The sequence below is a fragment of the Emydura macquarii genome, unplaced genomic scaffold, assembly GCF_026122565.2.
Source record: "Emydura macquarii macquarii isolate MOO-44397 ecotype Brisbane River unplaced genomic scaffold, CSIRO-AGI_Emac_v2 contig_1045, whole genome shotgun sequence".
Classification (NCBI taxonomy): domain Eukaryota; kingdom Metazoa; phylum Chordata; order Testudines; family Chelidae; genus Emydura; species Emydura macquarii.
In genome coordinates, this window is record NW_027131182.1 from 2,142,109 (window position 1) to 2,156,312 (window position 14,204).

The 14,204-nt window shown below is 36.3% G+C and overlaps 1 protein-coding gene across 2 annotated transcripts in view; it reads left to right on the top strand.

Moving 5' to 3' along the window:
- The window catches only part of ARK2N (arkadia (RNF111) N-terminal like PKA signaling regulator 2N), a 62,923-nt gene that overhangs the window by 30,687 nt on the left and 18,032 nt on the right, over window positions 1-14,204 (top strand). For both annotated transcript variants that reach the window (XM_067545367.1, XM_067545369.1), the window contains one exon: window positions 12,160-12,342. In XM_067545367.1, coding sequence (XP_067401468.1) covers window positions 12,160-12,342 — 183 coding nt within the window. The remainder of the gene's footprint in view (window positions 1-12,159; window positions 12,343-14,204) is intronic.

A 14,204-nucleotide genomic window follows, 5' to 3' on the forward strand; every position in this document is an offset into this window, starting at 1 on the left:
TGAAAGGTTATGTAGGAGATAATTTTTTAATATCCAATAGTGAAAGTTTCTTTGAAAGATCACCTTTCTGTATAATTTGGGTAGACATTTTTATATTAATTTGATAGAAATCTCCCTAGTCTGAAATATGTACACTTTTAGCTCAAGTTGTTAGAAACTATAGGTATATTTAAACCCTGAGTTACTTTGCATTTGGCTGGAATTTAACAAACTTGTCCTTGTCTGTTTAAAAGTTAAGATCTTTCAGGGAAGATTAACTGATGATTTAAAAAAATCTTTCTAGTATGTGTAGCTTTAATATATATAATATATACATCTAGAATTATAATATGAGCAGCATATTTAAAGCATGACAACTCTACAGATTTTACCATGCATGCAAAAGATGCTTCTAGCAGTGACTGGTTTCTTTTATGTAGAACATGGTCACTTATTTAATATGTTAAGCATGCTCAGAAACATTACCTTTTTTTAAAAATGGAGCAATTAGGCATTTGAAAACAAATTTCTTCAAGAGTTGAGCGGAATTTGTTCATCTGTGTTATACAGACTTTTATATACTGATTAGAAATCTCTTGTAACTGGATAATAACTCTGCAGTGTTGTAGTCAATTTAATTTCTCTCGAACTTCTGTGCCTTTGGTAGATCATAAGAACCTTGAAAAAAAAAATTTAGCATTGAAGCTGGATGAGATTTTTTTTAATGAAACTGACCTTTGAAATTTAACAGTCTTCATAAACAGCACTCTGACTTTGGTTATTACCAGCAACAACAAAAACATACTTTCTGATTCAAAAAACCTTTTCACCACCAACGCATTATTTGATTTTACCTTGTAAATTACTGTGAATGTTAACAAATTATCAGAAAATAATAGTGGTGGAACATACATATTTTGATGTGTGTAGGGATGATGCTTTTTAAGATGGTACCCTTTTTAGGGTAGGTTAGTTCAAAGGCACCCAGTTTATTGTTGGGAAAATGTTTCAGATTAGAGATGTAGCACTTAACAGTATTTCCACATGAGAACTACACAATATTCAGGATATCTCTGCAACAGAAATGTTGGAATGTGTAAATGGTTTTAGTTTGGTCAGTTGCTCTGTCTGCCTCCAAAACATGTTGCACCAGATCTTCAGCTGGTGCAAATCAGTATCGCTCCTTTGAAGTCCAATCCAATGTTGTTTCATACAAGCTAGCCCGTCAGCTTGTGTTCTGGTTTCAAGAATTATATTCCTCCTGGGGGAGAAAAGATTTCTCCACTTGCATTGTTTTGGTATAAATATGGTATGTGAGACAAAGAAGTCTGCTTTTATACTCCTGGAAAATATGCAATCATCTTGGTTGTATAATTAAATAAAAGTATCTATCTTGCTGCTTTATATTATGAATTAAAAAGATGTGATGTGCTGCAGAAAAATTGACCTTTTTATGTTAACATTAGAGTTGAGTGTATATTTGAATTGTTTATGCCAGCACTTGACATCTTTGTAACTGAATAGAGTTCTGGACTACGGTTGCATAATACAGATTGAAAGTATTTCTGAGAAACTGGAAATATTTTGTTTGTATGGTGATATGTTCATACAGCTACAGTTAAGGTTGTCACAATTTCTGCTATAAGCTCCTATTTTCAAAATATTTTTACTTGAAATTAATATTTTCATGGAATTAAAATTTGCTCTGAGCTGAAATTTTAGTATATAAAGTCTGACCCCCACCCTGACTTCCTGCTAATTAAATAGTCTTGCCTTTTTTATTTTAGGAGTATGAGCCTTGCTTTAAAAAATGTATTCATTAAACACAACAGTTAATTAAATTTCATTTGTGAAAGAGCCCAATAGGAATTCTACACATGTTTGGGGCATAGCATATTGGAGTCTAGATTTCCCTTTGATTTTCTTTGATTTCCCTAAGGTTTTTGCTTCAGAGTGGAGTAAAGAAACATTCTAGTTTCTTAAGAAAATAGTACTTGTTGTCTTACAGACTCCTATGAAAGAATAAATACATTAGGACAGATTGTCAGCTGGTGTAAACTGGCATAGCCCCAATGGAATCAGTGCCAATTCAAAACCAGATGAGGAACTGGCCATTACATTTTATATGCTTTTTTTCTGTAAAATCTTGAGTTAAAAAAACTCCTAAAATACTGCAGACATTTGGGCACGTGAATAATGAAAGTACATGTGTGACTGGAAATTCAGGAACTAAGAGTTGCTTCTGTGCAATTAAAATATATTACTTCATTTATGATTTTTTTAATAGAAAGGGCAAATGAAACTTAAATGTTTGTACCGAATCATAGAATCATAGAGCTGGAAGGGACCTCAGGAGGTCATCTAGTCCAACCCCCTGCTCAAAGCAGGACTAACCTCAGCTAAATAATCCCAGCGAGGGTTTTGTCCAGCCGCAGCTTAAAAACCTCTAAAGATGGAGATTCCACCACCTCCCTAGGTAACCCATTCCGGTGCTTCATCACCCTCCTAATGAAAAAGTTTTTTCCTAACATCCAACCTAGACCTCCCCCACTGCAACTTGAGACCATTGCACCTTGTTCTGTCATCTGCCACCACTGAGAACAGCCTAGCTCCATCCTCCCTGGAACCCCCTTTCAGGTAGTTAAAGGCTGCTATCAAATCTCCCCTCATTCTTCTCTTCTGAAGACTAAAAATAGATCTAAATTTAAATTTAAATACCGCTAAGGATGTGTGTCAAGCTGACAAATCAAGAAATTCAAATTTCAGATATTAGAATTGGTCTATATGCAGAACTCCTTTGAAATCTGAAGGGATTTGGAGTTCAGTTGATTGCAGGCTCAGGTTTTCCTGTATGTCCTTATGCAGGCTTTGAGTGACTTCTCTTCCCTACAATGGGGTAAGTTAAGAAGGATGTGTTGACCGTAATTATGCATTTCCTGTCTTTTACTAGATTGTTTCACAAGCCTCTTATTTAAATGAAGAGTTTAGGTTTTACTTAGCATACAAATGATAGTGACACACTGGTTTCATGTTTTATAAATTATACATAATTGTTCATTTTATAAAGCCCTATTTTAAAAGGTTTATAACTTCAAAATATTGATTTAAAAAATAGTACACAGCAAAACACAGTGCAGTAAACTATAACATAATACATTACCCTGAAGTCCAGAGACAGAAAATATAATAGTTCTCTCTAGGACTAAAGGAAAAGTATTTTGAAAGCAAGTTAGCCTATTGTTCAATCTCCATAATTTAGTTCTAAATGTTTTACTCTATGCTGAAATTTGTCAAACAAGGGCTCACTTGAGAGCAATTTTTTAAACATTTGATTTAAAAAGTTAATTTTAATAAACTGATAATTGTTAGTAAATCCTGTTCTTATGTCTCCAAAATGTCATTTGATTTCAGAAGTTATATTTGACAAAAAGTTAATTTGGCCAAGACACTAATATCTGACATTTGGCCGTAGTTGCTGTAAGTGCACAAAAACTACATTTAAAAACAAAACATGTTAAATTGCTATGCATTTTTAACATGCATCCTTAGGCCCCAGTTCTGCAGATCTGATCTGTGTGAACAAACAGATCCCCATGTAGAGTCCTAGTTAAATCAATAGGTCTCCCAATATTCTGCTTATAAATAGCAAGAGCTCCAAAAGAGGCATCTTGATATACTGGTCACAGGCCCATTTATAAAATGGTTGACATGCCCAATGATACTACTGAGATAGCTCTTGTAATTTCATGTTATGGATTAAATTCTGATACTTTTTGCATTGCTCCAATTGAAGTTAGTAGGAGAAGCCCATACATACATCCAAGACCTGAATCTGCCTCTTTGTTCTTATTTAAAATACTAGTAAACATTTCTAAACATACATTTAGGAGGGCAGAATGCTTTTAGAAGAGTTCTATTAATATTTTATTAGAGACAGTCAACTTGAAAACTAGTCATTTTAAAAGAGATACATATAGTTTCAGGTATTGCATCAAGCCAGAATCCATTTGTGAGTTTTGTGGTTTTACTATTACATTTTTCTATTTTATTTAACAAAAAATTCTCTTGCATGTTGCATTGTGACCACACAAACAGGGAAAACTGACTGGATATTGGAACTATACAGGTGAAAGCATGAAACTGACTACACACAAAAAGTACTGTCAGATTCACAAAGTATAGAAAATGAGGGCTCGTCTACGCTACAAGATCATCACACTACAAATTAGATTGATCCAGCTACGTTGCTCAGGGGTGTGAAAAAGCCAGACCCCTGAGAGTTAAGCCGACGCAAGTCTCTTTGCAGACAGCACTAGGTTGACAGAAGAATTTTTCCACAGTGGCTCTCAGCCTTTCCAGACTAGTGTACCCCTTTCAGGGTCTGATTTGTCTTGCATACCCCCAAGTTTCACCTCACTTAAAAACTATGTGCTTACAAAATCAGACCTAAAAATACAAGTTACACAGCACACTATTACTGAAAAATTGCTTAATTTCTCATTTTTAGCATATAATTATAAAATAAATGAATTGGAATATAAATATTGTACTTACATTGCAGTGTATCATATATAGAGCAGTATAAACAAGTTGTATGAAATTTTAGTTTGTGTACTGACTTTGCTAGTGCTGTTTCTGTAGCCTGTTGTAAAACTAGACAAATATCTAGATGAGTTGATGTACCCCCTCCCCCCCCCCGGAAGACCTCTGCATACCCCCATAGGTACACGTGCCTGTGGTTGAGAACCACAGACCTGCACTGACAGGAGAACCTCTCCGCTTGGTTGTAGGTATTGTCTACACTGAAGAACTACACTGTAGCATTTCAAGTGTACCCAAGCCCTGAGAAAATAGAGGAAAAATAATATTTTGTCTAATACTTTTCACTTACGCTGATCTTCAGTGTGACTTATAACAATGGTAGGTAAAAAATAATTCAGTCAGACACATTCATTTTTAATTGATGTCCATTTAATGTCTATGAAAGGAATATTTTGGTTATTTTTCAGAGCTGCTAAAGTTAAGTATGGAATATATTTATCTGAACCTAAAATTTCCTGGTATTTGTGGCAGTTGTGTTACAACCTTAAAGTTATTTAAATACAATTGATTTTATTGTTGTCTATATATTAATAGTCATTTCCTGTATCACATACTGTAGGTCTCAATTGGCCATTTTAACACATTAGAGTGAAATCCTGCTCCCATGGAAGGCAGTGGAAAAATTCCCATTGAATTCCAAGGAACCAGTTTTTAACCCTTATTTTTAATTACAATGGAGCCAATCCTGCAGTTCTTACTCAAGGAAAACTCCCATTGATCGTAATAGGGTCTTTGCATGATTAAGGTCTGCAGGTCAGGCCCAGTCAGTGGATGATTAGATGCAGCATAACAAAGGTCTGCATTATGGCACTATAGTTACAAGAAATCATTAGAATGAGAGTGCTGTGGGAAATGTACTGTATAAACTAAATACTCAGGCTGATTGATAAAGGTGGACAGTACCTTGCAAAAAGTGAAGTCACAAACCCACTTGTATGGGTTTTTTTTTTTTTTTAACAAATTCGGTTAATCCCATGTATTAGCTCGGGAAAATGAGAGTTTGTGGAAAATAGTTTCTTTGGCTGAAAGGGACTCAGAAGGCCAGATTGAAGTTTACAGACTAATCAACAAGAGTGTTTGAGTTTCATAACTTTTAGCTCATGATGCAATAACAATAGAAATAGAACATACTGTCAGAAGATAAACATTCACTGTAAAACAATATGCAGCACTTCCTACACTCTTCAGGACATAGCCATGTTCCATGTGCCTTTACTCAGAGCACAATTAAGAAGTGACTTTATCTCCTGTGTATTATCGAAAAAAACAAGATATTTTCCATCTAGCCATCAAATAGCCTGAAAGTATGAATGCTGATTGACAAAGCTTGAATATCTGAAATCACTTGGCGCATGGTATCTTAAAATGAGCTTGAATCCAATCTCAGAACAGATAGCCATCTAATTTTGTTTTGATTTTATTGCCAGATGTAAATTAAATTAAGTACCCTATTAAATGCTGTAAAAATACGAAGAACACTCATTTCAATAGTAATTTTTTGTTCACTTTATGATTTTAGGGAGAATGTAGTTTCATTATTGCTTTTATTGTATTTACAGTGTGTATCTTTTGCCTAAACCTGTACATTTTGAAATGTAACTACTGTAACCTAGAATAAATAAATATAAATAGTAATATGTTTCTTGTTACTAAATTATAGACAGTAATGGGCAAGATTTTTCCCCCTGTCTTCTGGGAATCATTTTAGAGTTCAGCTAGTCTGGTTCAATGCCATTTGAACCACACAAGTGTTATGAAACTGTTGCTCTGACTCATGTCTTGAATAATATCAAGCTTGTATTTTGTTTTTAAAACAAACAAAAAAAATCTATCCAGTCCAAACTCTTAAAAACAAAAAACAACCCCCCCCCCCACCTTTTGTGGAATCAGAGGCATTAGTATATATTGCCTAAAATTAATTTTGTGAGTAATGTAAGGCCATACTCTTAGCTCTTAATTAGTTCTTTGGCCTATGTTACGCAGGAGTTAGATTAGATGATTCTAATGACCTCTTGGTTTTTAAATCTATAAAATTCCACTTTGTTGTTTTTAATTTGGTGTAATTCTGAAGTACCTCATTGATATAAATGGAGTTTCCTTGAATTTATGTCAGATATAAATGAGAGCAGAATCTGGCCTTTTAGTCTTCTGGGTTTGTCTTTCAATTTTTTTTAATATTCTCAGGTGATAGATACAAAAAAATAAACTTCTCTGTTAATGTGGAGTAATGCAGTTTAAATACTGCAAATCATTACTAGTGCCCATGAATAAGATCCAAAAATATTCAAGAAAAACATTCCAAAGCTAACTTACTTTTTAACGATTAGTAATTTTACTTTTTAGCAATATCCCAGCATCTTGAATGGAGCACTGGACTAGGACTCCGGAGACCTTCTATTCCCAGCTTGGCTGCTGGTTGATCTTGGGCATGTCACTGCTGTGTGCCTCAGTTCTCCAATCTGTATGATGGAGATAACAGCCTTTGTCAAATGCTTTGAGATCTTCTGATGAAAAGCGCTATATCAGAGGTGGTGGTTGTTATAATATCTGTTTTACATATGAGAATGTAGTGGCTAAATTCTCCGTACAGTATCCGTTAGTTACAGTGTCATTTGCGTCCTGAACTAAACTCCTGAAGCATTCTAGTGTGTTGATTAAACTGCTGTTGGATTTCATCACAAAGAAGCAGAATTTTATATACAACAGTCATTTCACCCAACACTGACATTTGAATTCTGACACCCTTGCTCATGCTCAGTACCATTTCAGCAGGACTCTGAGAGGAAGGGTGGCTGAGTGTGGCCCAATGTGTTTTGGGCTCCAGCAGGGAGAAAAGCAATATAAATCTAAATGGTTAGTAAACATGAGTGAGATAGTGAACTAACTATATTGCAAACTTGAAAATATAAAAAATTGATAACTGAGGCCTGAGTCTGTTTTTACCATGGTTGATATTCCATTGACGCTGGTGGAGACAAGTCTGATTACATCAGTGAGAATGAGAACAGAATCAGACCTTTGATGTTTTTGTGCCTCTGTCTTTGAAAGGAAAAAATTGATCATTGTGTTTTGCAGCATTTACATTAAATGTCAACAGCTATATTTTGCTGCTGATGTATTACCTTTCAGCCTTGTCTTTCCCATGTGTTTATTGCATGAATCATGGATTTAAGCTTTCCACCAATGTAGCTTGTAAGCATTTCACCTAAATCAAGTCTCAATAGGTTTGATTTTTTAAAAAAGAAAAAATTGTTTAGCTTTTATCAGCTGACAAAGCTTCCTGTTTCTCTCATATGGAATATCATTTCTGATTGTGCCGTAGTCTGCTTCAATAACTTTGAAATCCTTTTACTCAATCCATTCCTTCGAAAGAGCAGCCCAATTCTGGTGAGAACACTGGAAAAAAGTAAGAGTGGTGAATTCTTGTCTTTCATCATTTTCATAAGGATATTTGTAATGAAAACAATTTTTCTTCAGTAAAGTTCATTCTTATTCCCAACCTAGAGTCAATGGTCCTGGTTCTCTGGTGCTATATGTTAATTTTGCATTGTACCACCAGTGTAAACTGGTCTTAAAAGTGATGTAACTGGTGTGTAGAGGATCACTTCTGTGGAGTGGGCATTACACCAGTGGTGTGGAGTCAGCATAGGGGTCTTATGCAACTCCCACTTCTTCTGATGGGAAAAGACAGCAAGGAAGGGGGACAAGGCCCAGACGTCTCATACTATACCGGTTTTTGGCTGCAATTTTGTAGTTGTCTGTAGCTCAGTCGTATTTCTCAGGCTGCTCTAATCTAGTGCAAGAGCTTCACAAGCACACTCAGTCTCCACCGTAGGTGAACTTTATCTGTGTGCAGAGAACCAACACAAGACCAATGCAGTAAGGCCCAGATCCTCAAAGATACTTATGTTCCAAATTCAGTTGAAATTGGTATTTGCAGTGGTGGTGTACCCATGTTGGTCCCAGAATACTAGAGAGACAAAATGGGTCAGGTAATATCTTTTATTGGACCAACTTCTGTTGTTGAAAGAGAGAAGCTTTCAAGAGCTCTTCTTCTGGCCATTGAAATCAGTGGACATTAGGAACCTAAATACCTTTTGAGGATGTGGACCTCAGCCCTCAAAATAAAGTGTAAGGGGGATTTAAATGGTGCTTAGGTCTTTTGTCCCTGTGCAGAGGGTGCACTAATCTCACCTTTTATGCTGACTATCTGCACCTCAGGATCTAGCCCATAACTTTCTGTTTATCCAGATTGTGATAGCAGAAAGATGCCAAACTGACAGCTCTAACCTAGAGACTTCTCTTTATCATCTTTTTAGACATTTGAACAAAGTACAGCACTGGCAGAAGTAGTTAGCTTCCCCATATTGTCCTGCTACTTGCCGTGTATGGAGGCATGGAGTTCATTCTTTATGGCCTTTTTTTTTTTAATTGGGGCGGCGGGGGGAGAGGGTTTTCTGCTGAGGTTGCCATCAGTGATTCCATTTATAATCATGGCTTTGGTCATGTGTATGTTTGTCTAATAGGAAATTAGACTGAAAACAATTTATTTAACATAGGTCATCAGATTGTAGCAACTTTTAGTCTCTACCAGTAGGAGCTGGTTTAAAATGGCTACCTCAAGGGAAAATGCTACGTATCACTGTACAAATGTTCTAAGTGCTCTAATTCTTTGAGTTGTTTTTAAGGAGGAAGTCTTGGGTTGGTTGTTTTTTCTTTTTTTGTTTTTTTTTTTTTTAAAAGTCATGGAAGATTTTCAATAAGGCATATACTCTAGCTTCACACATGCTGACAGTCTCAGGGTTTTGCTCCATTCTTGCAGTCATTAAGTTGGCAATAATCAGTCTTTTACTGGTGATATGTTTAGATAGCTTTGATATTTGGGGCATGTTTTGTTTCCAGATCTGATTTTGAAAGGCAAGATTTTGAGAAAAGCAAAAATGTCTCCTTTATGAATGGTTGGTAAATAGTCATCTTGTGTTTATGTAGATGTATGTTTAAGATCCTTGAAATTATGGCTGTCAAACTGACAACATTACTGTACGCTCTGTAAATTATGTTGAAGATATTTCTGTCTGTTTGATGTATACTAAATTTAAGCTAAGTTATAAGGTGTGCTGTTTGGAAGTGTGGAAGATACAAGAGTGGAGCTACAGATAACAAGTTAATGCTTGTATTTCCTACTGATGAAGACTTTCACACAAGTTATTTCTATGGGTAGGTGAAGAGAATATCACTCTGCATGTATATACATTTATTATACATTTTTGCATGATTATACATGTAGGAGTGGTACAATTTTGACTTGAGACTGTTGATGCCATTTGTCCAACTATAATTTGACTCGTGTATACCTGCCTACTTAATTTAAATTTGGCTTCTACTGTTAAAAAGATTAGTGATAATCCAAAGAGAAACAAAACACTGAAGGAATTATACACAGCTCCTTAAATTTTAGATAACGTTCTTACTGAAAACATGGTCAAATAGTCAATATTGTACTTGACCCTCGTATCTTCTGCACTCAAGTATTTATTTTTATAGATCATATGCTATATTGATACCATATCACACTGAACTCTGATGATAAGACTGTGAGAACATTCCTTTGCATAATTCAATTATATTGTAAATTCTGCATGTAATAGCCTTAAATGTGCAAAAAATACCACAAAAACCAACTTATTTAATCATATAGTTGGTAATCTTGTACTTCGGATTTGCCTTTTTAAAAGGAAACAGTTGTCTTTCAGCTAGTAATCAGGATTTTTTCGCAGTTATAATCATCAGCCTTTCACGTTGTGACATGTTTGGTCTTTTATGCATTGGCATTTAACTACCCATTTATTTTTATGTTGGGTCTGTTTTGAATTTGTAATGTAACAACATTGTTTTAAGAAACTGTGATGTTGGGGGCTGTTCTGACTTGAAATGGTTTGTGAATTTCTTCGTTATGTTGCAAAACTGATCTTCAGCACAGTCCTTCATAATGTTGTGCTTTAGTGAGTGGGTTGCTAACTGCAGAAGAAGAATTCTTTAAAATTGTTATGCTGGATTATTCATTCTGAAGGATCAAGTAAAAACAAAACAAGCTCTGGTGGAATCAGCTGTGCAGTGAACCAAGTTTTAAGATTTAATTGTACACTGATCTCTTTTTCTTCAGTACCAAACACTTTTCATGTTATGCCCCTAAAGAAGCCAGAGTTTCCTGAAACAAATGTTTCTTTTAGAAAACTGCTTTTTTTACTTGTATTTTAGCTTTTTGAATTTAGAAGGTTCTATACCACAAAAGATAGTAGTAGTAGCAGCCTTCTCTGTGCATCCTACTTGTACTGCAAATGAAAACTATGCTACGCTGATTGACGTCAGCAGAGTCTTGGCCCAGAACATTCAGATATTTTTACATGTGCCACTCAAAGGTATGATTCCTTTGGAGGAAATCTTGGCCCGCTTGAAGTCAATGGGAGTTTTACAATTGATTTCAATGGGGCAAGTATCTCACCCTTTATAATGCCTTCCACCCCATCTGGACTGGTTAATTAGAGCTACTAAGGGAGGCACGCTTCCTTTTTGAATGAAAACGGGGACTTTCATAATGATATATTTATGAATTCTCCTTCTGTTTCCAAATGACCCTTTTAATTGAATTTAATTTAATTTAGAGGATAGGCTGTTTCTGGTACCCCCTCAAGCTACACATTTTTTCCATCCCTCAAGGAATTAAAATGGACATTTGGCATATAGTGCCCAGCATTATGCAACAAAACAAAGCAAAGCAAAAAAAAAACCCCAAACCCTCTTGTCATTGTTTTTCAAAATCCTGAAAATTTATATTCCCTCACCCCCTTCAGTGGGAGTAGATTCATACTGTGCAAACACAGTGCTAAAAGCATACTTGTTGCTATGCTTTGCTTTTACAGAAAACTGTGCCTGAAAGGATATTATTCATTTGTATATTTTTACATTTTTTTTTTTTTTTGCACTTGTACATGAAAAAAGCCACTGCAGTTTTGACAAATGCTAATGTCCTTGGCAGGTGGATTTTATGTAAGGAAACTTGCCTGCTGTTAAATTTATTGCAGTTGGATCAGTTACAAAAATTAAAGGTAGTTAGATTTATCCAAATCAACCCCTACACAATGTAAATTTTCATTTGAATTATGTAAAATTCCCTAAATATTTTTTCTTGCCATAATTAATGTCCTGTCATTTAGAATATTAATTCTTTCTTTAAACTGAAACTTTTAATCTATTTTTAGCATCGTAAATGTAACTTGAATATGGAGAGATTTATGGCTTAATGTAAAGGATAATATATAATTAACAGATGTAATGTGAGGGGAAGCTTAAGTGTCTGGTTATTCTGTGTCTTTTTTATTTATGCAAAGCTTAAAATACCTCTGGTGTCAGACTTCCTTCATCCAGTTGAACTTTAATCATTAACATACTGCCTCTAACAGTTCCTTGAGGACATATTTAGGAAGATGCGATGATTCTAAAGCTAGTGATTTATGTTTTAAAAGTGTCTTTCACAACACGCATTCATCTAATGTCCATTGCTTTTCCTTTCCTCCTCAGATGGACCTCCGGTTGTAGCTCATTATGATATATCGGACACAAACTCTGACTCTGAAGTGGTAAATGTGGACAATCTATTGGCGGCTGCAGTAGTTCAAGAGCACAATAATTCTGTAGGAAACCAGGACACAGGAGCTACTTGGAGGACCAGAGGTCTGCTAGAGGAACTGAATGCTGATACAGGTTTGTCTAAATTAACCTCCTTCTATGATGCTGTAGCATGTATGTGGCTTGACACCAGTTTAAAAAGTATGGAATAGCACTTATCAGGTATATATGTCATGTTGAAGAACCATGTCCTGGATGTACTTGGTTCTTGTTTAGGGACAGATTCTGCCATCATCTCTCATGCTGAGTAGTCTCTTACTCTGACTTGTTCCATTGAAATCAATGGACTCCTCACAGAGTAAGGGACTGTTCAGGGTCTGGTCTACACTACGAAGTTACATTGATGTAAGGCACCTTGTATCGACCTCTTTGTGCATGTATCTGTGCTCAAATTTGTCTCTGGCCAACGTAAGCACCCTGTTACAGCGACGCAGTAAAACCACCTGCAGGAATGTGGCCTTTCACATCCAAAAGCTGTACAGCCATTGCTTGTCACCCTATACCTGCATTACGATGTGATCCCACTTGTCAGGGCTCATTTCTAGGGCCTAAAAGGCAGTGCTCTGCAGTCTGCAGCTGCTCTGTGAATGCTACCAACGACCTTGAATTGTTTTTTGCTGTGTCCCTCAGCACACTGTCCTTGAAGATCCTCATGTCCCCAGTCATTGCGATGCTTCCTGTGGGTCTGCAGGTACAGGAGAATTGTGTCCTGTATCTTCAATGTTCATGAGACTACTGCAAAGCATTGCAGGCTCTATGCTTCTGCCAGAAGTGGCAAAGGCGAAAAAGTGCCATAAGGGTTTGTGGGATTTTTTTAAAAAAGTGTGAATATTATGGGATATGGATGGCATTATGGGCTGGAAACCTGAGCCCTGGGTATGTCATTTCTATCCCCCCAACACGCTGCAAAAATTTCCCAAAAGACACTGCGCTGGATGGCGGCACGTGGCACACTGGGTTACTTACCTGTGGTGCACTGCACTTTACGTCGACACAAGCACTCCTGGTATGATGCAGGCTGCCAACTGCGCACATGCATGAGCCATATACAAACTTCGGCAGATGTACACTGACATCGCTTGACCACAGTTTGTAGTGTGGATGTGGCCTACTGACATAAAGTGTGAACAGCTACTATTGAAGACAGCTGGAATCAGTTTCCAGGGGAAACTGAATCAGGCCTGTAAGTATTATGTTAGATACACTCCACACTATCTGTAACCATAAAGTTCAAATCCCAGCAGGTCAGCTCAACCCTTCAATCTTCCAAGGTAAATAAAATGACTCCCATGCAATTTCATATGGGTCTTTTGGATGAGACCTTTGAAAGCTCAGAACTCGATTCTGCAAGGTGCTGAGCACCTTTGCCCCGGTCCAGCCAAGCACTTAAACATGTACTTAGCTTTAAGCACTTACGTAGTCCCTTTAAAATCAATAGACTAAACGTGATTATAATATAGTATGTGCTCAGAGGTGAAGTGCCCAGCACCTTGCAAGTTCAACCCCTAAGTGATCAATCTTGAAAACATTTACTCCTACTTTGATTTTAAGAATTGGACTACTTATGGTACTATCCACTATAATTAGTTGTATAAGTTTGCAGGTTTGGGACCTAACACCTAGATCCTCCCATTTAAAGCAGTGGGTGTTAGGCATCTAAATATCTTCGAGGATCTGGGGCTTAGATCCTGTGTGTGCTACGTGGACACTAAAGATCCATGACACCCTAAAATTTACCCCCAGTGCTTTTAAGCCAAAATTCATCCCCACTTTTACAATTCACTGTAGACCTGGTTGTGTTTCAATGCTGTATGAAGCAATTTCAGTATTTATACAGTTTTTAAAGCACTGTGGGGTCCTTAGATGGAATATGTTATAGAAATGCAACATCTATACCTTTTTATAATCGCAAGAAAAAATTTACTAGTACTTACGAA